Raw genomic sequence first — 25,401 nt, forward strand, 5'->3', positions numbered from 1 at the left:
TGGAGAGCAAGCTCCAGCAAAACAATATCAGAGATGTGTGGACAGGGATGAAGAAGATCACAGGCTTCAAGCAGAAGGATGATCAGACCGATGGAGGTCTGGACAGAGCCACTGAACTGAACATATTCTTCAAGAGGTTCAGTTCAGAAACAAACTTCGCATCCTCCTCTCCTGCTCACAGCCAAACAGACATTCCACCCTCCTTTGACCCACAGGACACACAGCTGTCCAGTAACACCTCACATTTTTTATCTTCCACGTCAGCCATGGACCCTTCTGCTTCTACATGTTTGCCTTCAGCCATATCAGAAGATGCTGATGCTTCCTTTGCTTCCCCTTCCACTTGTGTGTCTCAAGAAGTCAAGTGAAGATGCAACTGGAGAGACTGAATCGGAATAAGGCTGCAGGTCCAGATCATGTCAGCCCTAGTGTCCTGAAGGCCTGTGCAGAGCAGCTTTGTGGGATTCTGCAGCACCTCTTCAACCTTAGCCTGGCCCAGAAGAAGGTTCCGGTGTTGTGGAAGACCTCCTGTCTTGTTCCGGTACCAAATAAAACTCACCCATCAGTCCTCAATGACTATACACCTGTTGCCCTGACATCTCACATCATGATGGTCCTAGAGATGCTCCTGTTGGCCCACCTTAGTAAGCAAACAGTAAACCATCAGGAACCCCTTCAGTTTGTTTATCGCTGTGGAGTTGGAGTTGAAGATGCCATCATACACCTGCTTCAACAAACCCACTGTCATCTGGACAAAGCCAGCAGCACTGTGAGGATCATGTTCTTTGATTTCTCCAGTGCATTTAATACAATCCAACCTGATTTGCTTTGTCAGAAACTCCAGAAGACTCAGGTGGAGGCCTCAACAATCTCCTGGATCAAAGACTACCTGACAAACAGACCACAGTTTGTGAGACTGAAGGGTTGTGAGTCTAACCAGGTAGTCAGCAGCACAGGAGCACCACAGGGGACTGTACTCTCACCATTCCTTTTCACTCTGTACACCTCAGACTTCCAGTACACGACAGACTCCTGTCATCTGCAGAAATACTCGGATGATTCTGCAGTCGTGGGGTGGATCAGAGATGGACAAGAAGCTGAGTACAGGAAGGTGGTGGACCGCTTTGTGGCATGGTGTGGAAACAATCATCTCATTTTGAACGTGACTAAAACAAAGGAGATGATTGTAGATTTTAAAAGAAACAGGAATAAGTCAAAAACTATTTCCATCATGGGAGAAGAAGTGGAGGTGGTGGAGGAGTATAAATACCTCGGTGTTCACCTGGACAACAGACTAGAGTGGAGATGCAACTGCGAAGCCATCTACAAGAAGGGACAGAGCAGACTGTACTTCTTGAGGAAGCTTAGGTCCTTTGGTGTTTGCAGCAAGATGCTGCATATCTTCTATAGGTCTGTTGTGGAGAGTGTGATCTCTTCTACCATCATCTGCTGGGGAAGCAGCATCAGAGCCAGGGACTTAAAAAAGCTCAACAAGCTGATAAAAAAGGCTGGCTCTGTTCTGGGGACTCCTCTGGAACTTCTGGAGATCATTGTGGAAAGATGGATTCTTCATAAAATGAAAAACATCCTCTTCATGAGACTGTCCTACAACAACAGAGTGTCTTCAGTCAGAGGCTTCTTCAGATCTGCTGTAAGACGGAGCGCTACAGGAGATCCTTCCTGCCCACAGCCATCAGCATCTACAACGGCTCTTTGAGGAAACCCTCATAATATGAGCTATAACAACATTTAATTTCCCTTTGGGATTAATAAAGTATTTTTGAATTGAATTGAATTGAAACACTGGGGTTGGAGCAGTCCTAAGCCAAAGAGGTTCTGATGATCGTATTCACCCATGTGCCTTCTTTTCTAGGACGTTGTCCCAAGCAGAGCGCAGTTATGATGTGGGGGACCGAGAACTGTTGGCAGTCAAGTTGGCTCTCGAGAAGTGGAGGCATTGGCTAGAGGGGGCTAAGGAACCGTTTCTTGTTTGGACAGATCATAAGAACCTGGAGTACCTGAGATCTGCGAAGCGCCTTAATCCCAGGCAGACAAGGTGGGCTTTATTTTTTGGAAGATTCAACGTCTCTCTGTCTTTCAGACCTGGAGTCAAAAATGGCAAACCAGACGCCCTGTCCAGAATACAGGAACCCTCTGAGTCACAGGCCTCTGGGGAGGATGAGTTTATTCTCCCGGAATCAGTGAAACTCTCTGTCACCATGTTGGAATTGGAAGGGGAAGTTAGAAATGCCACCAAAGACATCCCTATCCCAACTTCATGCCCACCTGATCGGTGTTTTGTCCCGGAGCGCCTCGTACCCAAGGTACTTAATTCATGCCATGATTCACGTCTGTTCTGTCACCCTGGTATCAGCAGGACGTTACAGATGGTCCCATGAAAGAAGCTGAGGTTCCTTCTGCTCAGGCCGCGCCCCTAAGATGTCAGCACATCTGGAGGAAGGCAAGAAGGTCTATGATCAGAATGTCAAAGGTGCAGGCACACACAGCAAATCGTCAGAGAATCCCTGCTCCAAGCTACCAGGTGGGACAGAAGGTTTGGCTGTCCACCAAGGACCTCCCGCTTCTGGTTGACTCCCGAAAGCTGGCACCTCGTTTTGTGGGACCCTTTCCCATATCCAAGATCATCAATCCTGTGGTTGTTCGTTTACGTCTGCCTCGTGCCATGAAAGTTCACCCTACCTTCCATGTCTCCCGGATCAAGCCCTATGTGGTGTCCCCATTTTTACTATCAGGCAAGATAATCATCCTTAAGGCTGGAACGAAGTTGAACACTAACAATGCCTTTGATAAGTTCACTTGAGAATGGATACTACCAGAGCAGTTTCATCTTCACGGTGCGTTGTTCCAACTATGTTCCCTCCCAGCAAGCAACAGACCTGACTATAACTTTAAAACTATGCAGAGACCTCATTTAGACTTGAGTCAATGATATGTCTATTTATAGCCATGATTTAAACCCAAATGTTTTATTCAGGTTTAGACCAAGCAAAACTGCTTGGTCTAAAAGTGACCCAAGGTTAGACCTAAAAAAAAACTGAAACTTAAAAACTGATTCATTTGATTTTAAACTATTAAATATTGACCTAATTTCAGACGAAATTCATTTTGTTCCATAATAACATAACAGTTGTGCGGCAATAATTATTTCCAAGAACTACTGTGCACAAGTCCATGATCAGAGTTGTTTAGAACAAAGAGAGGACGCAGTGCTGACAGATAATGTTTGTAGTTTGATTTTTATTTAAAAATGAAATAAAAACAAACTGTTATGATTCTGGCCCGTCTGCCTGCTCTGCTCTCACTCATGCAATCAACTCATCTGCTTCACCTGTCTGCTGCTGCGCTGCTGCGCAATCACCGTCATGCCACACACCTGTGGAGCTGCAGTTATATACAGCCATCTGACAGGCAGACGGTGCCAGATTTTCAAAAACATTTGTGAGTAGTTATCCAGCGTTCCTTCCTGACTGATCTTGTTCTCTGACCTTGCCTTGCCTCACGGATTTTGCCTTCTTGCCTGCCCCTTGTCTGACGGATTGGATTTCTGGATTTCGACTGTTTTCTGCCTCTGGTTTTATGCCTCTGCCTGCCCCTTGTCTGACGCCTCTAGCCCTGGAATTCAACCCGGTTTCTGTCCCTGGATTTACGCCTCAGCCTAGCCACTGGTTTATTCAGCCTGAGCCCGCCTGGCTCTCTAGTCCACCTGGAATTATTGTCAAGAGGACAATCACAGCTCTCTGTGTTCCTGTCACAGCTTCAGCTAATTCCTCGGAGGATTTGGATCAGTTGGCAATCCGACTTCAGTCTGTTGGACGCTTCCTCATTAACTGTCTGGATCACTTCCTCCTCTGGATTCTGTGCCTCATCCCCAGACTGAGAAGATTGGTGGCTTTATCTAACTCCTTGCAAATCCTGGGTTTTATTCAGCCACTAACTAGTCTCTCTGTTCACAGTGGTTCCTGGAAGCTGACTGCTGTTCCCCTGCTCTCTGATCTTGAGTTTCTGAATAAACCTTTTAACTTATCACTTTGTGTTTGGTTGAATTTGGGTTCTCTGTCTCTGGTCGTGATACAAACGAAGCATTTAGACATGGTTTTGATGATTTTGCATCTACAAAATGCTCATTTGGCCACTTTTTGCGTAAAGTACTGCTTTAAGGGACTCAAAATGCTTTAAAAAGTGCTTGTTGCATTCACAGCAAAGAACCAACGTGTCCAGGGACTGCACAGTTTAAAATGTTCCTTCAGGAAATCTTTTATAACGTCTTAATGCAGTAGCCTGTATCCCTGCCTCTCTTCCTCCAGAAAAGTGTTTATTTTTCTCTGATGTCTGGAAGATAACAGATGGCTTATCATGGAGTAGGAGCTATATGGCCACCAGCTAAAAAGGCAGCTAAGTGAGGATGTAATGGCTTAAGTCAGCAAACACTGTGAATTCAAAAGCCTGTCACACTGTGTAAGCTCGATACAATGAAAATCTGAATGGTAACTTAGTGCTGATTTAAGCTCGCAAACAGAGCTCCTCTTACGATTTTGTCTAAGACGGCCAACGATCACACTGTGTGCTTTAGAGCTGACCGGCAGGTAACAACTACACCGCTCCTTCTGCATGCTAACGCTTGTCTCCTGGATGACAGGTGCATAATCTACAGCTACAAGTATATGCACAGGATGTACACCTGTAGGAAAGTTTTGAATTGTTTCCATAGCAACGTGTCTGAATCTAACTGGACAGACTAATGGTGCTGGCAGCTAGCATCCTCCCATCCAGACAATAAAGCTGTGGGTTTGAGTTGAAATCTATATCCTGATGCCGTGGTGAATATCTGAGTTAAAATCTGAAGTAATAAAAACAGTGGAGACTGCCAGAAACCCTCAGCCAGTACAGCAGTTGGTTACCATGGAGACTGATAGCAGGCTGGTGGACAGGCTTTTCTCAAAGCAGTTACACAGATTTCTGCGGTAAGTCCCCCTGGGCTACCACTTCATCAATGTCCTCCTAATGCAGTTAAAATATTATTCAGACTTTTGATAATCCAGTAAACGTGTAACCACTGCCATTTCTTAATGGTGGACAAACCTTAAGTAAGAGAACCAGGTGGGTGGTGGAATCCCAAGTCTTCTGAATTATGTGATCAGGTTGCAAGAGTTTCTATTGTAATTGTAGATTTAACATGTTACACAAATGCCTTAACAGAATAAGCGTGAAGCACATAATGGGATAAAACAGCAGGAGTTAGTATTCATAATATCCGTCCCCACAGTAACAATGAAATTATCATTGCACCTTTATGATCATATAACTAGTCCAATTTAAAGCCTGTCTACACAGCATGCATGCAAAATAAAAAAAGATTTTACAACAAAGAAATTATAAATAGACTTAAATTACCTTGCTTTATTGGAAGGGAAGGAGCTTTCTGTGTTCTCTAGAGCTTAGTCATTGGAGTGGTGACAGGGTTGTGTGAACAAAAAGAAAACAGAGTTGTGGATAGAGAGACATAGAGAGAGAGCAAAGCTGAAATGGGTAAAACTACAATTACATCTCAAACTATGAAGAAAGTAAATAAAAATTCAGATATTAATACACAAACATGCAATTACCCTCTTGTCATAGCAATATCCTGACACTGGAGATTATAAGACTTTCATGAAACAGTATTCTTCTGTCAGTTTGTGTACCTGTGTTTTATGTGTGGTTGTGTACATTTAAATACAGTTTAAAAACTAACTTCCAGTATTTTTAGAGCAATGTTTATCAATCCTGGTCCTCAAGAAAACACTGCTCTGCATGTTGTAAGTGCTTCCCTGGTTCAGCACACCTGATTTCAACCAATGTCTCATTAATAGGCTGTTACTGAACTGCAGTCATCAGAATCAGGTGTGTTAATGCAGGTTAACATCTAAAACCTACAGAGCAGTGTGCCTTGAGGACCAGGACAAAACACTGGTTTAGAGTAGATATGTCTACATCAACGGCAGCAATGCATCTAGTAGAGCACAACAAACAGTAGGGAATTTACTGTTGGCCAGCTTAACAATTAAGAGGGAAGGTATATTCTTGGACAAAGAGTTACGTTATTAATAGATTTAGGTGCATACATATAATTAATTCTGACTCAGATTTAGCTAGGGTTGTTTGTGGGGTGCCACAAATTACTTTGGAAAAAGCTTAGAACATTGGATAGGAAAATAATGTTTTAAAATGAATGGTCTAATGTAGATAAATAAACACTAGATTCTAGACAAACTAGATTTCTGAACTTTCCTTGGAACCCTCATATAAACAATGTAAAAACAGAAATGTTTAAAACATGTTATAGGAATCAAAATACATTTTAGAACAAAGAAACATCAAACATGCTGTATTGCTCCCTAATAGTCCCATTCATGTTGCATAGGTATAGGATAAATCCCATAAAACCAACACTAAACCAGTTTATATGCTACAGTAAAAAAGCTGTAACAACTATAAATGGTTATTACATTACTGGCAAAATATTTTTATTAAATTGCAGGCAACAAAAATTCTCAGTCCTGCACTGATAATATACAAAGTATAAGATAATCTTCTTCCAAACTGTATTCAGAAGTTCTTTAAAATTAAAGAAACAAAGTAGGAACTTGAAGGAAAATGTATGCTTAAAAAAGTAAAGGTCAACACAAATATATAAGGTGTAAATGTGTTATATGAGTAATTTTGTTGTTATAAGGAATCAGGATTGTTGTTTGCTAGGTTAGCATTTAACAAATGTACGAAAACCAGGTGATCTTGATTTTCATGTTCTAATTTCATATATTTTTTTAATATTATATCCTTGCTGGTGTTTAAGTTGCATTTTTAAGGAAGAGTTGCAACCATTAAGGTTATAATTCCTTTAAAACATGTAGGTGTAAAAGCTTATGCTTCAGCTTACGTATTCTTGCCATTCAATTCATTTTGTTTTTCAAAGGTAATAATGACCAAAAAATAAATCTAATTACATATCAATGTGTTTTATTTTTGTTTTGTCCTCCATTTTGTGCAAACCAGTCTGAGTTTGCTGCTGTTGGTGTTCTCTTTAGGTGGGGGGGTTCAGCCCACACTCATGCAGTCATACCTACCAGCAGCAGCCCTGCAGTTTAACCAGAAGCACTGAATTTCTCTGAGGACACAACTCTGCATTAGAGGATTATGGATGTCTTTGTAAGGATCTTAGAGATTACATCTCTGGATTAGACTCGGAATGATCCCAGAATCGCATAGTTTGCACCAATCAGCATTTGTAACTGAGTGAAATTGTCCATGCTTCTAACTTATAAATAAATCATGCTAAACAACTGAAAATATGAGAAGTCATTAAAGCTCTATATCTCTTTAACAGTTAAGGACCTGAACAAAACACTGTTTTATAAATGCAGCAGTTATTTAGATAAAGCATGTATCCAGAAATCTAAGAAACTTTAAAAATGAATGAATGAATGCAAATTATTCTTAAACCAAAACTGATCTGTCCTAAAATAGTAAAATTATTAAGATACTTTGCATGGAGAACCAGATGGAGCTGAAGCCATTACCTCATGCCAACTCTGGTGGCATAAGAAGTCTATATTTATGCTAACACTGAACGTGTTGTCTGCAAATTAAATCAGTTTCTGCCCAAAGATCAACTTCAGAAAGGCAAAGCAGCAGCTCTTTCTACATTAAAGCATCTACTTTAGGAAAAACTGTTTTATCTCTGTTTGGAAAACGGGATAGCAGTTATAATTAACTTAATTTCTATATATATGCAGTATTTCCAGGTTAATTTAATTTGTGTGCATTAAGCTGATCCGCAAACCAAGACAGCTAAAGGAAGTGAGACAGAGAGTAGGATGGGGCTTTTCACCTGGCTCTCCACTAACATGGCCATATCCATGAACATGTCGTGAAGTTCTCTGATGCTGTTCTCCAGCTTGATAATCTCATTGTGGCGTGTCTCGATCTCATTCATCGCTTGTTGGGTGATATTGTCCATAATTATCTGGGGAGAAAAAGACACCGGAAAAGAGGTAGTGATAAACAGTACAATACATTTAAAAAATATATTTACTGTTGGGTCTCTTACCCCCGAGGTAAAGATAGCCGGGTTGTCACTCTCTAACATGCTTTCTAGCTCCTCATTTGTTGTGTTTCTGCCAGCTAAAGAGAAAAACAGACAAAGAAATAAACATGTTATGGCCGTGTTAAAATGGTAAAGAGAAAAAAATATTTTCGGCTTGATAAAAATCTTCAAAACATTTAGGTACTCTTGCAGAAACAACTCAGAAATCAATAGGACAAACATTCAAAGCAGAGCAGTCACAAAAGGTAAAGCACTGTGAAAGAAACCAGCAGAATCTGATGCAATAAGAGGCTTGATTCTGTTGTTTACAAGTGACAGACAAAAACCAAAGGGTCCACCCAGAGATTTCAGCCCAGTACCAGCATCTTTTAACTACAAAAATCACCCATTTCTCTTATATATTTGACTTCTTATATCAGTGAACCAAAAGTATTACATGTCTTGTAATAGAGACTAGCCAAGCAGAGACCTCCCCAACACATGTCTGATGTAATGATATTTACTGCTTCAGAATGCCTCCAATACAGCAGTTCACTGAGTTCAAAGTCTGGTCAACACAACACAAGTGGTGGCTCTTTAAGCTACAGATGCTGCCATGGAAGTGCAGTTGCTACAAACTGGCAGTTACAAGAAAAAGCAGCTATTCCTTCCTTTAGAGATTAGGAAACATATCCCTGTGGGTATTTTAATACATGCTAGTGATATGTTAAGCTTGTACATATTAGTATTTACTTGACAAGTCTATTATTATGGAACTGATGCTGCACGGTGGTGCAGTGGTTAGCACTGTTGCCTTGCAGCAAGAAGGTCCTGGGTTCAACTCCCAGCCTCTCAACTCTCTGCTTGAAGTCTGCATGTCTCCCTGTGCATGCGTGGGTTCTCTCCGGGTACTACGGTCCAAAAACATGACTATTAGGTTAATTGGTTTCTCTAAATTGCCCGTAGGCATGCATGAGTGTGTACATGGTTGTTTGTCCCGTGTGTGTCTGTGTTGCCCTGCGATGGACTGGTGACCAGTCCAGGGTGTACCCCGTCTCCCGCCCATAGACTGCTAGAGATAGACACCGGCTTCCCTGCAACACACTATGGAAGAAGGGGTAGAAAATGACTGACTGACTGATGACTGGTTATTCTTAGCAAGGAATAGGATTTTCCATAGATGTTAGCATTGGGGTAGTGGTTTTGCCGCTAACCGATCATAGCATCTGTAAACATGCTGGCTATATTGTATTGTTATATTTGTTGTATAACAGTATTGCTAGGTGTGGCTGTGGAAACATGCATGTTTAACCTAAAAACAACTAAACGCAGGGAGACTTTTCCTTTCATTAGAACAACATCATCCAGGAAGGGTAGAAGAATAACCTTGTTATTCTGTGATTATATGAGTTAATCATTATATTTCTGTATTCTTTTTAGCAACTATGCTTTTAAAAATTACATTCCTAATGGTAACATTGATTACTGTTTGATGACACTTTTATATATTATTGCAATGTTGTTTGTTAAGGACTGTGTAGTTAAACTGTATTTATAAGGTTATCCTAACTGAAGTTGATTAAGATCCCATAAAATCCCTTTGATAAAATATCTACAGTGTTAGCAGCCAACCTCCTCCTTTACAACCCTTACATGGTCATTTAAGATGAGCTGCTTCTCTCTGTTCATAAAAGAACATTGTTTATCAATCTCTCTGAACCAGGTATGAGCATTTCCTTCAAGATTTTAAAGAAGGACCCGCTGCAGCAGAGGATATGAGTCTGTATTATCCTTCATCCGGATTTCGAGAAGATCATCTGAAAGTCCCAGGATTAAGAGCCTGTTTGTGGTTTTACTTGTTCCATTATATATCTCTGAGGCTCAGCCAAATGTTATCAATAAAGTAAAGTTAAGAGAGGAATCACAGAGAGCAGAGTGCAGTGCATTACAGAAGCATTCATCTATCTTGAACGTCTTCACATTTGTTCATGTTACAACCACAAACTTCAAAGCATTTTTGGGATTTATGTGATAAACAAAGCAATGTATAATTGTAGGGCAGAAGTAAAGGATACATCATCTTCAAAACAATTTACAAAAATATAATCTAAAAGGTGTGACATTTTGGGTTCAACCCTCCTGAGTCGGTTCTTAAAGAAGTACCTTTTTTGCAACAACTATTTGCTCCAATTATTGCTGTAAGCCAGCTTTTGCCCTTTATTCTTTGTAATATAGCTCCGTCATATTAGATTAGAAGGATCTCATTTATTCATCTTCTATACCGCTTATTCCATAGTGGGTCATGGAGGAGCTGGTGCCTATCTCCACCAGTCTACGGGCGAGAGGCAGAGTACACCCTGGACAGGTCACCACCGCAGGGCAACACACAGACATACAGGACAAACAACCTTGCACTTTCACTGGACCATTATATCAAATGAAAATGCTTCTTTAAACCATTCCATTGTAGCTCTGGCCATATGTTTGGGGTTGTCCTCTTAGAAGGTGAACCTCCAACCCAGTCTCAACTCTTTTGAAGCCTCTAACAGATTTTCTTTCCATCAGCTCTGAAGTGCTTCCTGTCTCTGCTGAGGAAAAGCCTCCCCAGAGTATGATGCTCCCATTACCACGTTTCATGATGTGGATGTTGCGCAGTGTTAGTGTTCTGCTGCACATGCTGAACAGTTTTGCATATAGTACATATCGGCCTCGTCTCACTAGACTAACATCTCATTCCACATGTTTGCTGCATCCTCTCCTTTGCTTGAGGCAAACTGCAAATTACACTTCATATGGCTTTCTTTGAGCAGTGGCTTTCTTCTTGCCAACTCTCCGTACATTTGTGACTTGCACAACAACAAAAAAATTACATCAGCAGATTCCCCCACTTGAGCTCTGGATCTCTGCAGCTCCTCCAGATTCGTCTTGGGTCCCTTGGCTGGTTGCATGTCGTGGTAAGGTTGCAGTTGTGCCATATTTCTTCCATATTTATGGACTGAACAGAGCTCTGTGAAATGTACAAAGCTTAGGATATTGTTTAATAACCCAACTGTGCTTTAAACTTCTTCACAATGTTCTCCCTGACCTGCCTGCTGTGCTCCTTGGGCTTCATGTTCCAGTCTGTTCACTAATATCCTCTAACAATCTTCAGAGGTCTTCACAGAACAGCTGGATTTATAGAGAGATTAAACTAAACAAAGCTGGACTCTATTTAGTAATAGAGTGGTGTCTGAAAGCAGCTGATTGCAATGGAGGCATCAAAGTAAAGCTGACTGAATACAAACATACATCCCATTGTCTGATTATTATTTTAAAACTTTGTATCATTTTTCCGCTTCACAATTATGCACAACTTTGTGTTTGTCACATAAAATTCCAATAAAACCCACTGAAGTTTATGGCTGTAGAGCGACAAGAATTAAAAAGTTAAAGGGGTGTGAATAGTTTTGTACCACAACTACAGTTACAGACCAGCAGCTCTAATAGAAACAAAATAGGCTCCTGTCTGAAGCTGGTTATCAGCTCAGACATTGTGCTGCATCCTATCAAGCTCCTTTCTCATTAAACAGTCAGGCATTGCATAATTTCCCCAAAGATAATGTCTGGCTCATTATTATGTCAAATGAAGATTAATGGTGTAAAACTTTATCCTGAGACACTAATTATTTTTCACTTAAATTTCCTCCTGTGCTTTTTGTCCAGGCAGCCATCGATCTGATTTGAAGCTGTAAAAGATAAACAATCTATTTATAACCAGGTAATGGATTCTTTTATTCCTATTCCATAATTTTTTTTTCTTCCTCATGCAAAATGCAGGTCCTGAAAGAGAATCAAAATTTGACAGTACATGATACTTTATAGAGACAAAAGGTAATATGAGTTTATCAACTAACCACAAACATTAGGATGACCGAAAAGAATCAAAGATAGCAGAAACCAGGACAGCAATAAGCAAGAAAAGAAAAGGCAAAACACTTTTTTAGTCAAAAAACACAAGATGGTTACCGTATTTTCCGCACTATAAGGCGCACCGGATTATAAGGCGCATAGAATAGAAGCTACTGCAGTCAAACGTTTGACTGGGGTTGCGTTATGCATCCACTAGATGGAGCTGTGCTAAAGAGAATGTCAACAAAACAGTCAGATAAGTCCGTCAGTCAAACTTTATTAATACACTACAAACCAGCGTTCTGATAACTCCATTCACTCTCATGGTAAGGTCTCCTCTACATAGAATTCTATTGAATAGAGCCAACCGCACGTTAGGAATGCATTGGAGTCTATGAAGTTGAAGATGAAATCAAACGTTAGTTAAAACGTGAAAGGGAACTTTTCCCTGATTCAGTAAACACGTAAAAGAAACAGTTTGATGCACTAAATCAAACGTTAGTACTGTTAACCTTTCCTGTTTCTGTCCCCTGACCGTAGTCTGATGACACAGGGGAGACGCTTTCTCCAGGGCCGAAGTTACTAGTTTCCTCGGGGTTAACTCCCTCACTCATACGTTGCTGAGTTGAGCATGAAGAAACAGCATCAAAACACTGAGTTGTTGACGAGATTCGGGATTCTTTTTAATGACTTTGCAGCACGTAAAAACACAGGGCTTACAGACTCATACACCGCTGCTCCGGTCGCCGTCTCTACCCACCCCACACACACAATAATACCGATGTCACTCCTTCACTCTTGATTCTCAGCTACGGCAGCACACAGCGCCACCTCTGTCCGGAGGAGTAATGTCAACATCTTCCACACACACACACGAAACAAACACCCCACACACTGAGCTTCTAATCACATATAGTTCAGACAATTCCTGCAACAGTACATTCAAACGTTATACACACACAAGTGGTGTTGGACTAGGAGTAAGCACAGTACAGGTGTTTACCGCTATTACTTCGGCGACACCCCTGACTACGGTAGCCGTAATGCTGCAAGCGGTGCGGCTTTGTAATTTACCAGTCGTACTGAAACATTTTGACAGAGCGCCGTGTACAACCAGTATGGATCAACCAATTAACCAATTGATCCATATATAAGGCGCTCCGGATTACAAGGAGCACTGTCATTTTTTGAAAAAATGAAAGGTTTTTAAGTGCGCCTTATAGTGCGGAAAATACGGCATTCTTATAAAGACAAACTCTTCCCATTAAATTTTTGTTATTTGAAGTTCTGCTTACCTTTACATCCTACAGCAAAAATATCTGAACAGCTTAATTTGTGGTTGATTTATGTTAAAAGAATCAGAAATTCACCAATCAATCAGCCAGTCACAAAAATCTGCCTGTTACTGACTCTGATGGGATCAACATGTCAAATATTCAGACTATAAATGTTATGATTTGGGTTTGTTTGGTTTTTTGGTTTCGGGTTTTTTCTTTATGTTTTTCACAGTTAAGGTTTTGAATCGTTCTTCTGTTTATTATTATTATTATTCTTGTTAGATTTTTGAATCATGTTTCTGTTTGTTTTTCTGGTCAGACTTTAGTTTTGTTGTCTTGTTCATGTTTTGTCAAGTTTGGTTTTCGGATCTGGTTATGCTTTTGTTTCATGTTTTTCTAGTTTCTGTTAGTTTGTGTTCAAGAGTCTCTGTTTTGCTCCAGCCACGTTTTGTTCTTCTGTCAATTAAGTTTATTCGGATCACCTGCACCTATTAATCTGTCTTCTTGTTTCACCTGGTCACGCTCCGTAAATACACACCTGTTCAGTTATTCATCGCGGAATCATTTTCAAATCTTGCTCATGTCTTGTTTTTCGGGTCATGCCATGTCTGTCTTGCCAGCCCATTTATTGTTTTGTTCCTGCCTCTTCTGAGCGTGAGTTTTTGTTTTTTATTAAATCGTTTTTCACCTACCGTCATGTTGCCTGCTAGTCTGCATTCTGGGTTCGTCCGTTGTTCAAGTCCTGACAATAAACAAACAAACCCCATTTCGTTGATGCTGTTTGGTATGAGCTGACTAAAAATACAATCCAGGCATGCTATGGTGCATAAATGCATTCACTCATCATGGTTTTGAATGTCATATTAATTTTGGACTTTAATTCGAACTACTTTCTTTTAGGATGAAATGCTGCAGAATCAGAATATCCTTTATTGTCATTGTCACAAGCAACAGAATTGAGAAAAAAAGCTTTCTGGTCGGGGCATGAGCAATAAATAATTTATGCAAAATAGATAACTGAACAACTTAAAGTTAAAGAAGTTATAGGTTCCTCTTCATTATTCCTCCTACTCTAAACATTGTACCAATACCTCTGACAATGAAACAGCCCCATATCATGATGCTACCAGCACCATGCTTAACAGTAAGTACAGTGGACCTTCCTTGAAAGCTTCACCTTGACCCTTATCAAACATACTTCTTCTCTTTAAGACAAATAACCTAACCTTTGTCTTCTTTGACAATACATTTTTTCATCCAGAAGAAATTTGGAAATTTCAGTGAAGCCTAAAGGTACTGATCTAGAACCGGGTTCTTCTTTTTTGGTCAGCACCCTCTCAGTCTATCTCAATGTAAAACTAGTGTTACAGCAGTTTCCAATTCATAGCAAGTTACCGTAATAGTTCCTGGGTTGTCCCTGAAAATTGTAACCAATTTCCTCCCATCTGAGGGTAGCAGTTCGGGTAAGATGTTGTTCCATGAGGCCCATGATGCTAAGCACACATGAAAATTGGTTTTGAACTGGATAAAATTTAAAAATTAGGCTTTTGGAAAGGCTCTGAGCTCAAGCCTGCAGAAAATGTGTCAAACTATGTTTAAAGCCATGCCCACAGCAGGAAACCAAATAATTAAAATGAGCTCACCAATTGAGTGAAAAAAGTGGTCAAATATTAAGCAATAATTAAGCCAGAAGCTTCTGCAACTCATTAAGGCACATTTAACCAAATATTAGTGGGGTAGTGTCATTCTATTTGAGCGGGAGTTTATAATTCTGTGTTGATTTAAGAATCCACAATTCTTCTATGTTGGTTCAAATAAATCAATTAAAGCTTAATATGCCATTTGTGCCCATGTTAAGTGAATGTAAGCTTCTGAATGGAACTATATGTATGTTGTTGTATTAAGACATATTTTGTCCTTAAAACAATACATCTGACAGCATGTGTAGTTAGGAAAACTGCTTTAATGTAGGTCATGTAGAAAATATCTGTCAGGCTCAGTTAGTCTAAACATCAACTGTTGTTTTTAATCCCATATTTTCCTCATTAATTGACAAGAAAAGAATAATAAATAAAAACAGAGCTCACAATGCTCTGGGTGTCTACGTTTCAGGGCCACCACCTACATTTTTGATACTTTAATAGTTTACCTTCCTAGTTCGGAGCTCTTGCCAGCAAACTGGTCTCTCTCTGTCTACTAAGCTTTATGTATGACAGCATCTCTTCCTGCTGCATATGCTCCTCATCCATTTTTATTTTCCCCAGCAGAGTTGCCCTACTTCATAAACAGTTCTTCTATATCTCCTCCAAAATAATACAGTGCAAATGCTGAAACTGCCTGCTGAGTTGCTTCTCTGGAGCTCCATTACTCCTACTGTTAGTGCATGTCTCCACCAGATGTTGTCAGCATCATTTGCAAATCTCTTCCATGCACATATTAAATCTCCACTTGGGCCAAATACAGCTCATACAAAAAGTTCTTGCTCCTTATTCTGCTGACAACCCAGTTTTTATCAAATAGTTGCTGACTGTGGAGGGACTTTGTAGCTGAAACTCTGTATTTGTAATTTTTAAGATGTACAATCCACATGAAGTCACTCCATAACATCTGCAAAAAAGGAAGAAATTCCTTGTGGAATGCTTAAGTCTTGATAACATCTAAAAATTGCCACTCGCCCGATCAAACTGTGTGGTTCCACCTTAACGTCAGTCCACTACCAGTGGCCTGAGAACTTGAGGGTTCTGCTCAGTTTCTTAGCTGTTCCTAGGATTGCACTCTGCTGGATAGAGGTCTCAGAATTGTTCCTGGAATCTGCTGCAGCAAAATCTTCCAGTTTTGGGATTACAACCCGAGTCCACAAATGAACATTTGCACCATTAAGCCCTTGAATCTCACAACTTTTTTATTTCCTCTTTCAGCCTCCAGCCTGTACTTGACACAGATGTGCACTATTATAGCCAGTTGGTTTTGGTGTTCCATACATGCTTGCCTGCCAGTATGGATGAAAACTATTATGGAAGTAATACTTGCAGCATTTCTGCTCTGCATATTACGCAGTTATTACAGCTGTAAAGTCATTGTGTCACAAGCTGCATATTCGACACAGGTCTCGCAACGTTGTATTTCTAATTTTGCAACGCTGTCGGAGAATGGGGGCTGAAGCCGAAGGAGACAACATGCTCTGCGTTCCCTGTCCCACAACATGCCAGTAGCAGCACTGCAAAGCAACACACAGCTGATCAAGTATGATTTCAGAACAACGTACTCCTTTGCTACCAGCTACGGTGGCTTGTTAAGTCCAAAGAGACGTATGTTTTCTGTAGTTGGAACCGATCGGGGCCAGTTTGTATCCACACCATAAGTAAACCGTACCAGAGTCCAAATTTGTTTCTGGTGCGGACCAAGACCACCTCAAAAAGTGTGTCTCAGTCCATTTGTATGGTCCAGACCAGGTATTCGCTTGAACGTATTCACACCTGATAAAGGGTTCGGACCAAGGGATGAAAGGAACTCTGGTCCATTTAATGCGGAGCAAATAAGGCAGGTGTGAATACACCCTTAGATTAGTGCCTCTGCATTGTCCTCCAAGCCAGCCCGCTCTAGCCATTACTAGAACTTCTCAGTACAAGGCACTTCCTCAATCTGTTGGTACTACACACCATGCAGAGGCTTGTCTCTCCATGATGGTGGTTCCCAGTCTTCCTTCTTGCACTCTAGGTTGGTAAAGTAAATGAAGTTGTGAGGCATTTTATCAGCAAGATGAGGAGATACAAGTGATCTAAGACCTTTCTACTACCAACGTCATGTGTGACTTTCTGCATGATGTTTTTCTGAAATGGTGGATTAATTTGGTTCTGAAAGGTTCTACTTTCGTCTCCCCACATCACAAAATATTTCTCCAACAGTCTTGGAGATCATCAAGATGTTTTTGACAAGCGTGAGAATCGCCTTTGTGTTCTTTTCCATCAGCAGTGGCTTTGGCCTCGGACCTCTAACATGGATATAATTTTTTGCCCGGTCTGTTTCTTATAGATATCTCATGAACAGGTTTTATTTAAGTGATTTTTTGTTTGAACTGATCAGTAGCAAACGGGCCTGATGTGGGTAGTGAAATTGAAACAGAAGAAAATGGTTAATCTCAGCAGCCAAAGACCTTTACAAGACCCTATAAATACCGTAAACGTTTCTTTAATAGTGCAAGTTTAGTGTGGTGTGAAGGGTGGCTGAAATGTAAAGGCAAGTATAACTGGTTTGATCTCTATGACATGTCTGTTCTTCAGGATGTAGCACGAGAGGCATTTCAGGTCCCCTGTTGTTTTAACATCTGTGTTGATCAGGGTATTCAGCTTTATTAAAAAGTCTCTTATCTTTATCCAGGGATGTATTCTGCAGCCAGGCCAGTTATTGTGGTGAGGTCTTACTCGATGGAATTTCTATGTATTATTAAACTATACTATCTGCTTGTCTGCATGAGTTAACATCCCATTCTTAATCCATACTTTACTGTTTACTGGGATGTTAGTCCACTTTCTGCAGTTATAATTGGTTCAAGTCTACTATAAAAGGCTTTCCACAAGGCTTAGGAGTGTGTTTATGGGAATATCTGACTATTCTTCCAGGAGAGCATCACTGAGGTCAGACACTGATGTTGGACGAGAAGGCTGGTCTAACAGTCTACACTCATCCCAAAGGTGTTCTCTCAGGTTGAGATCAGGATGCAGGCCAGACAAGCTGACAGGTTTACTGATGCACAGTCATGTTGAATTACATGGCAGAGAGGAATGATTCTTAACTCCATAGAACTTTTCTAGAGTGTCAGCATCCCTTAGACCACTCCATCTAATGCTTTCCATTGCATTTGCTCGACCATGGAAATCCATTTAATGAATCCCTGTACGTACTGCTCTTGACCTAATCTAAAAACCACATCCAGTTTGGAGGTCTGTAGGTATTGATTCTGCAGAAAGTTGGTAAAGTTGCTGTCATTCTCAATCGCTTCCCCGGTTGACTGTGAAATATTTAGAAATAAGGGAATTTCACGACTGGACTTACGGCATCTTTTCACGGTACCATGTTGGACTTCACTGAGCTCCTGAGAGCAACTCATTCTTTCCCAGATGTTAATGTCTTGGTGCTGGATTTTTATACACCTGTGATCATGGAAGGGATTGGAACAAATGAATTCAACCAACGAACATATTTACCCAATGAAAAATAATGCAGTATAAAACAGAGTTAACAGTTATAAAATTTCTGCAGTTTAAATTGTTTTAGGTGGATGAAATTCCCTTGAGTCACAGTCTGACAAGCAATCAGCTTGACTTTACTGTTGGAATCAAATCTGGAACTTCCTAATTAGGACTGTTCTGACTGCTGTGTACCACAATGATGATACTGACTACTGATAACTATTCCACAGAACCCTACTTAAATTATTTCAACGTTTCCTATAAGAAAATCAGCTCAATAAAAAAATTAAAAGTTCAAAATTAGGTTAAAACCTAAAGAGTTATCACTTGCTCTGCCTACGAATAGCAGATTGATTTCCCTTAAAGTTGTTTTTTTACACTTTAAGCAAGTCATAAACATTTAATGACAGAGAAAAATGTGTAAACAAAAATGAAAATAAAGCATATGCAGAAAAACACTGTCTTTCAAAACTATTAGCATTTGGATGAGTTATAGTAACTCACCATCTCAGTCTGTGATAAAGCTGATTAAAAAGTATTTAAACCACACAGCAAGTGAGTTGAACTTGCTGTAATTCAAGAGGGGCATACGAGAGGGTGGGCTGATTCTGGTAGCTTTAAATAGCAAATGTTTCCTGAATTTCAACCTTTTCACCACACAAAGCTTTGTGGAAAGCTCAGATTGTGCAGGTGTCCAGGTAGGTTCCTCTCTGTCAGACTCCAAACAGCAGGAGCTTTCATGTTGGAGTCAACTACAAAAGCCTGCTTTCATAACATTATCAGAGTGACTATGTTGTGTATGACTAAGACTTTTGAGGATGATGGGGGGCTCAGCGGTAAAGAAGACAGGTTGGACCTCATTGTTGCTGTCTTGGAAAGAATAAAGATGAAGTTGCAATCAAACATCAATCAGATAATAGATGTCAACTTTGCTTAGCACTTATGGAGCAAATCAACTCTCTTCACACCAATGAATTTTATTAAGTAGTCATATACTTCCTTTAAACAGTTGAGAATGTATTTAGTTCAATAATAAAATGTATACATTTTTTTAAAACAAATTAAAGCATCTGGCATAGACACAAACAGTTATTCTGGATCTATCCAAGCTTTAATTTCCTACACACACACACACACACACACACACACACACACACACACACACACACACACACACACACACACAGACTCTTGTTTTGCTATATGTAGTGAGGACCATGTGTTGACTCCCATTGACTTCCATTGATTTTCAGTCATTTTCAACCCTTTCTATGCCCTAACCCTGACAATAACCCTAAACCTAACTATTACCAGTGCATGCCTAACCCTAACCTTAACCTAAAGTCAATTCACACCTTAGTCCTAAACCTAACCGTTAGCAAAATAGGTTGTGAGGACCAGCAAAATGTCCTCACTTTGGTACAAACGGTCCTCAATTTGATGGTGAAATCGGGAAAATGGTTCTCACTGTGATGCCAAGACAGGAACACGCACACACACACACACACAAACATTCCTCATTGTCTTCTTTAAAGCAATGAGAGGCTCAGAGGGAGGCTCTTATTTGTTGCCATAGAGACCCAGACCCTGAAAGCCCAACATGAAGCTGAAAAGTCTAACTATACCTATAGTGTTCGTCAGCTATTAAATCTTTAATACTACCTTGCTACCAGTAATCGCACCATTTCATTTCCAGTGTTCGGTGAAACAGAAGTGGCATCGTACGGAGTGGACATGTTACACAAAGGTTTGTGCAACAGAAACAATATAAGCAACAAAATAAGCAAGGAATTTGTTTACTACCTCTTGTTTAGCATATCCGCATGGTTGCAGTTGAAGTATTAAGTAATACATTGAGTATTTTTCCTCTGCCACAGCGAGCAGCTAGAGTAGAGGTCCAATGAGAAATGAAACACAATGATGAAATGTCAGAGAGACACCCTGCAACGGCCTGTGGTCAACGTTTTTTCAGCCTGGCTTGGACAACCTGACTGCTTAATGCACACAGAAGCTAAAACCCAAGATATTAAAAACCAATGTATACATTATTATTCATGTTTTATTCAACTAACAAATTTTATTAGTTGCTGTAATTAAATAAAAACGTCAGAGTTAAAGGCTGTTAAGACAGAATATGAATCATCACAATTTTATTAAATATTAAGATATTCATAAATATTCATTTCAGCAGTCAAATTGTTTTTGGAAAATCCAGTTTGTCTCACTGATTTACAAGATACTGCAAGAAGAGTCGATATATGTTAAAAGCTCAATGTTACACAGAAATGGGAGCTGACGATGGACGGACGGACGGATGGATGATAGATGGACGAATAGAGATTTTAGATACTGTAACAGGAAATGCAGGCTGGAAATACAAATATAAAATTAACTGTAAAGTAAAATATATCAGAATGACTTTATAGTCCTAAATAGCATAAATATTAAACTAGAACTGAAACCCTGCCTGGACCACATGTTTACGGAGCGCCACAGCATAGAGTGGAGGTAAGCAGGAAAAGAGAGAAGCGGCGGCAAAATCAATACTGACTGAATTTTTTCCTCAGTGTGTGACACTTTTATTGATTCACACACAAACTAGTCAAAGGTGTTGGAACTGCAGCAACACAAGGAATTAAACCATAAGATGAACCGATTTACAAAATGTAATTCAAAGGAAAAACTTCCCGTAGAGAATGAGAATAACTGTTTTGTCTTTAGTGCGTACTCAAAGTTCTGCCAGTCTTTCTGCGTTTTTTCCATCTCTGTTTGTGTGTGATCCCTTCCTTGGCGACAGGTGATATCAGTGAAGGCCTCCTGTGATTACACCAGCTGGCAAATCAAACCCGAGCGGATCTGGAAGAGCTCAAGGAAAAAGTGACTCAGGTGTGTGTGTTTAACTTTATAAGTTGTGTTTGTTTAGGTCCTCTGATTAAACCCAGAGAGTGCTTTAAGCTCTATTGTTATTGAGACAGGGGTGCATATACAGGGTGGAGCTCACACATATAAACTTGTTGCATTTGTTCGGTCTGAGCCAACAGATGGCCGGAGGAAATTACATCCATGCCAAGAGGCCTGTAGCATAACTGCCCTCACTCCGCTCAGCTATTACCACTAAATGACTCATGGTGTTCAACTCTGTATGGATGCATCACTGCATCATGCTGACTGTTAGGGGCTGCTGGGTGTAATAAATGACGAAGCAGAGGTTGAGTGCTCTATCTGGTCCAGGATTGCAAGGCTTGCAGCTAATACCTGTCAATTCATCTGACGCATTCAGCGCGACAAGAATGAGGAGAGCATGGATCTGAGCTGCGCTAACCTGCTGTGTGCATCCAAGTGTGTGTGGGTGTCGGAGAAAAGTGATTTCAGTCTGAGAGCGGTCGTTGTGGCACACTCCGCCAGGGAGACTCAAAATAAAATATAGATAAGTGAAAGTGAAACCTGAGCTACTCAGGAGAGAAAGTACACTCTCTTTCAAATATAGGATTCTGTGCAACAGAATGTTATCCAAAACTGGCCACAAGTGTGCAAAGAACACACAACAGATTCTACGCTGTCATAACCAAGATGCAGTATTAGTCACTTAAAGAAATAATACTGCGGAAATATTTTTATGCTGCTTACTCGATTTAAGATTAAAGGCAAAAGGCTGAGAAAAAAGTTTAAACGACAAGTTAAAAGTTTAAAAACAATAAAGTCAAAATATCGATTATAATGTGTCTATGCTAAGATTAAAGTGAGATTAAACCAAAACATAACTGCCACAAAGATCTGCTACAGCCTTGCCTTGTGGAAATGAACAAGTAACTTTATACTTTAAAGTAAGATTTCATAACAAAGAAATGTTTTAACATTTCACATATTATCATGCTGTGGACACACATTCTTAGCATCTGGGGTACTCCAATACAAATCTTAAAGGTCCACAGAGAAATTTTTTATTGAATCAAAGGTCCTCTTATTAGTCCATCAAGCCATACGCCATGTTACAATTTTATTCAAAATAACCCAACCATCTCAGGAATTACAAAAAAAATACATGCTAAATTAAAATGATATTAAAGTAAATTTTCAGCATAATAAAAAGAATCAAAATCAACCCGGCCACAGAAGGTTTTGGAAAACAAAGATACCAAGCTGTCAGAAATCAAAATGCAGTGGAAAATATTCCATGCCACTCCGAGTGAGTAATCTGTTGCTTCTTGTTGTGTTGATGTAACAAGAATCCTGCTCACAGCTTTTTGTTAAATGTCTCCTTAAAGGGAAACATATGTGAATGTAAGGAGCTTTATTTGTAATTTGATCATCTTAGGACATAAATGAGCACAGAGAACCTTTGGTACTGTTAAATAGGTTGAGGCATTTTTAAATTGAACTATGAACATAAAGGAATTCAGTTTTAATGTGAACTGAACTTCAAACAAGCTCTAATAAAAGGGAAAAACCGAATAAGACACATTTCCTCAGATGAAGAAATTAAGTGATGAATGTTTTTGGCATCAGCTCAGAGTCCAAGCAAAAAAAAACTTCCTTCGCGAACACTTAAACCAGAAGAGGAAAGAACTTTGTATGACTCAAGATGCATTATGCTGTTCTGGATCCATGCGGGATCAGCTCATATACATAAAAAATACTACATTGATAACAATAAGTCGTTCTGCGGCAATAACAACAAATCCCAACTGATGATGCTAGAATTTTTACTTTTTGTTGTGATCCACTGGTGTTTGTTTGGTTCTCTTCAAAACACAAATGATTGTGATAAGTGAAAAGGTCAAAAAGTCTTTGGTTCTAGACTGTCACATTGATATGGCGCTCCTAATACCTTCTAATTGTCCCACAAAATTTATCATAAAATTTGGTAATAACATTTTTTAAGTCTTTGTCACCAGCATTAGTGCGCATTAGTTAAAAGGTGTGATCTCCAAGCTGTACTCACTAATCTCCAGCTGTCTTTGAATGCGGCCCTTGCATCGCTCCCTGTAATCTGACTGGGTGGTGTTGTACTCTGACATCACCTCGACGAACTTCCGTGATAGTGTGGAGTGCTGGAGAAACAACGAGGAAGACAAAGACACTTCACACCAGGCTACTTGAAGCAAGCTGGAAACATATAAACTTTAAAGAAATATCCATAAAAGCTGAACGAGAGGTTGATAATGCACCAGTGCAGCTGTGGACCAAATGCATGTCACCTGTTCATTGAGTCTTTTCATACGGGAGTTAAAAAAATAAAGGCACACTTAAAGCAGCTAATGCAAAGAATTAAGCTAAATGTTGTGTGATTGACACTAAAGCATAAAGCATTTTGTGTTAGCTTGAACTGTACCTGTGTTTTGCGTATCCTTAGGTCAGCTGACGACCTGTTCTGACCCTCTTCTTGCTCAATGGTTTGCTGAATACCTGAGCGGGAAAAAAAAAGACAAATGTGAACAACTGATCAGAAACTGAGTGTTCAACTCCAACAATGTCACCAAGAAAACAAAACAATAACTTCTAGGCTGAAGTTTTATAATGCTGCATTCATAACAAGATGCTCATGTTCTCGTATTTTGTGCAGAGGTATTCTAACATTGAGGAAATGATGATGGCAGGAAATGGGCAGATGTGTCTGGAAGAGAAAACAAATGTGCTCAATAAACTTCATGGCAACTTGATGAATAGATAACAAAACAGAGAACTTAACAATGTGAATTTATGCACCAATGGTTTCTGAGGCCAGTGCAGAGCAAACCAACAAGATTCATTACAAACAAAAGGATACATTGAAATTAAATATGTTAATTTACTGAAACTCCATCCTTTTGATTTTGAGCTCCTCTGCCATGATTTTTACAAGACAAACTGCTGGGCCTCAAATTCAGATACAGCTTCGGCTCATTTAACCATTTCCATCTACTACTCTGCCTTGTTTGAGTATCTTCATCCATAATTACAGCCGTGCACTTACATGATCAGACCAGTGCCTCACCAGCTAATTGTGACAAAACCACAAGCCTTATTAGGAAATGTATAAAATGTCTGGAATGTGGCTGCTTTTCCCATCTTCTCAAGATCTGTATTAAGTCAAATGTTTTTAGGCAATTGCTAATTATGTTTTTATGACTTCTACAAAAAACGGTCTCTTTCCTATTTATGATGACAAGTTAGGAACCAGTTTAATAATGAAAGAGGCCATGTATTTACGCCATGTTTCTGTGTAGTCAATTCTGTGTTAGCTTCCTGGGGGGGTAAAAAGTCAACATGGTGTCCAGCTGTTAGCCGCTGGACCTGGAGTTTAACCAGTGGATTTCATTTTTCTTGAATTTTTATTTTTAGCCTTTAATTCATGCTTTGCTGAATATATTTTTGAAATGTCCCTCATTGAATCCTGTCTTAAATTTTTTATTTAATTCTGACAATCTTTCTTCATTCATTCCTCATTTAATTATTTTTTTAAATAACATTTCTTTGATTTTTTTCTGGAATGTTTTGTTCTTGTGTTTATTCTCAAATTAATCTTTTCTTAAATTCAATTTTACGAAAGCTCTTTCTTGAATGTCATAAAATTATTACTTAATTCCTCCTTTAAACATTTCTATTATTCTTTCATTAACTTTAAAATCTTTTATGAATCAGATTTAATTGAATTCATTGGTCATTGTGGTCCCTACATGTTTTTACGGTTTCGCAGAGCGATTTGGTTCTGGGTTTCCCCTGGTTACGGGACCACAACCCCCACTTAAACTGGGTTGAACTTAGGGTAGACAGCAGATTTAGCCAGGGTTCCCCCTGAATACCATGACCTTCTACAGGTTTTTAGTAAGGCCCGTGCATTATCACTGCCCAGCCACCGCCCCTACGACTGTGCTATCGAGCTTCTGCCCGGGGCTCCATTACCCACTAGCCGCTTATTTAAAATCTCTCAGCCCGAACGTCTAGTTATGGAGAAATACTTAGCTGACTACTTAGCTGCTGGCAT

The 25,401-nt window shown here is 39.8% G+C and overlaps 1 protein-coding gene across 1 annotated transcript in view; it reads right to left on the reverse strand.

Annotated features, from left to right (window-relative positions):
- Positions 1–25,401, reverse strand: part of LOC124883604 (syntaxin-1A-like) — a 103,208-nt gene that overhangs the window by 8,302 nt on the left and 69,505 nt on the right. The window contains exons 5-8 of the mRNA XM_047390778.1: positions 23,770–23,843; positions 23,380–23,488; positions 8,108–8,181; positions 7,889–8,023 (exon numbers count right to left, since the gene is read on the reverse strand). Of these exons, the coding sequence (XP_047246734.1) occupies positions 7,889–8,023; positions 8,108–8,181; positions 23,380–23,488; positions 23,770–23,843 (392 nt within the window). The remainder of the gene's footprint in view (positions 1–7,888; positions 8,024–8,107; positions 8,182–23,379; positions 23,489–23,769; positions 23,844–25,401) is intronic.

This window comes from Girardinichthys multiradiatus, chromosome 18 (genome assembly GCF_021462225.1).
Source record: "Girardinichthys multiradiatus isolate DD_20200921_A chromosome 18, DD_fGirMul_XY1, whole genome shotgun sequence".
In the NCBI taxonomy this organism is placed as follows: Eukaryota; Metazoa; Chordata; class Actinopteri; order Cyprinodontiformes; family Goodeidae; genus Girardinichthys; species Girardinichthys multiradiatus.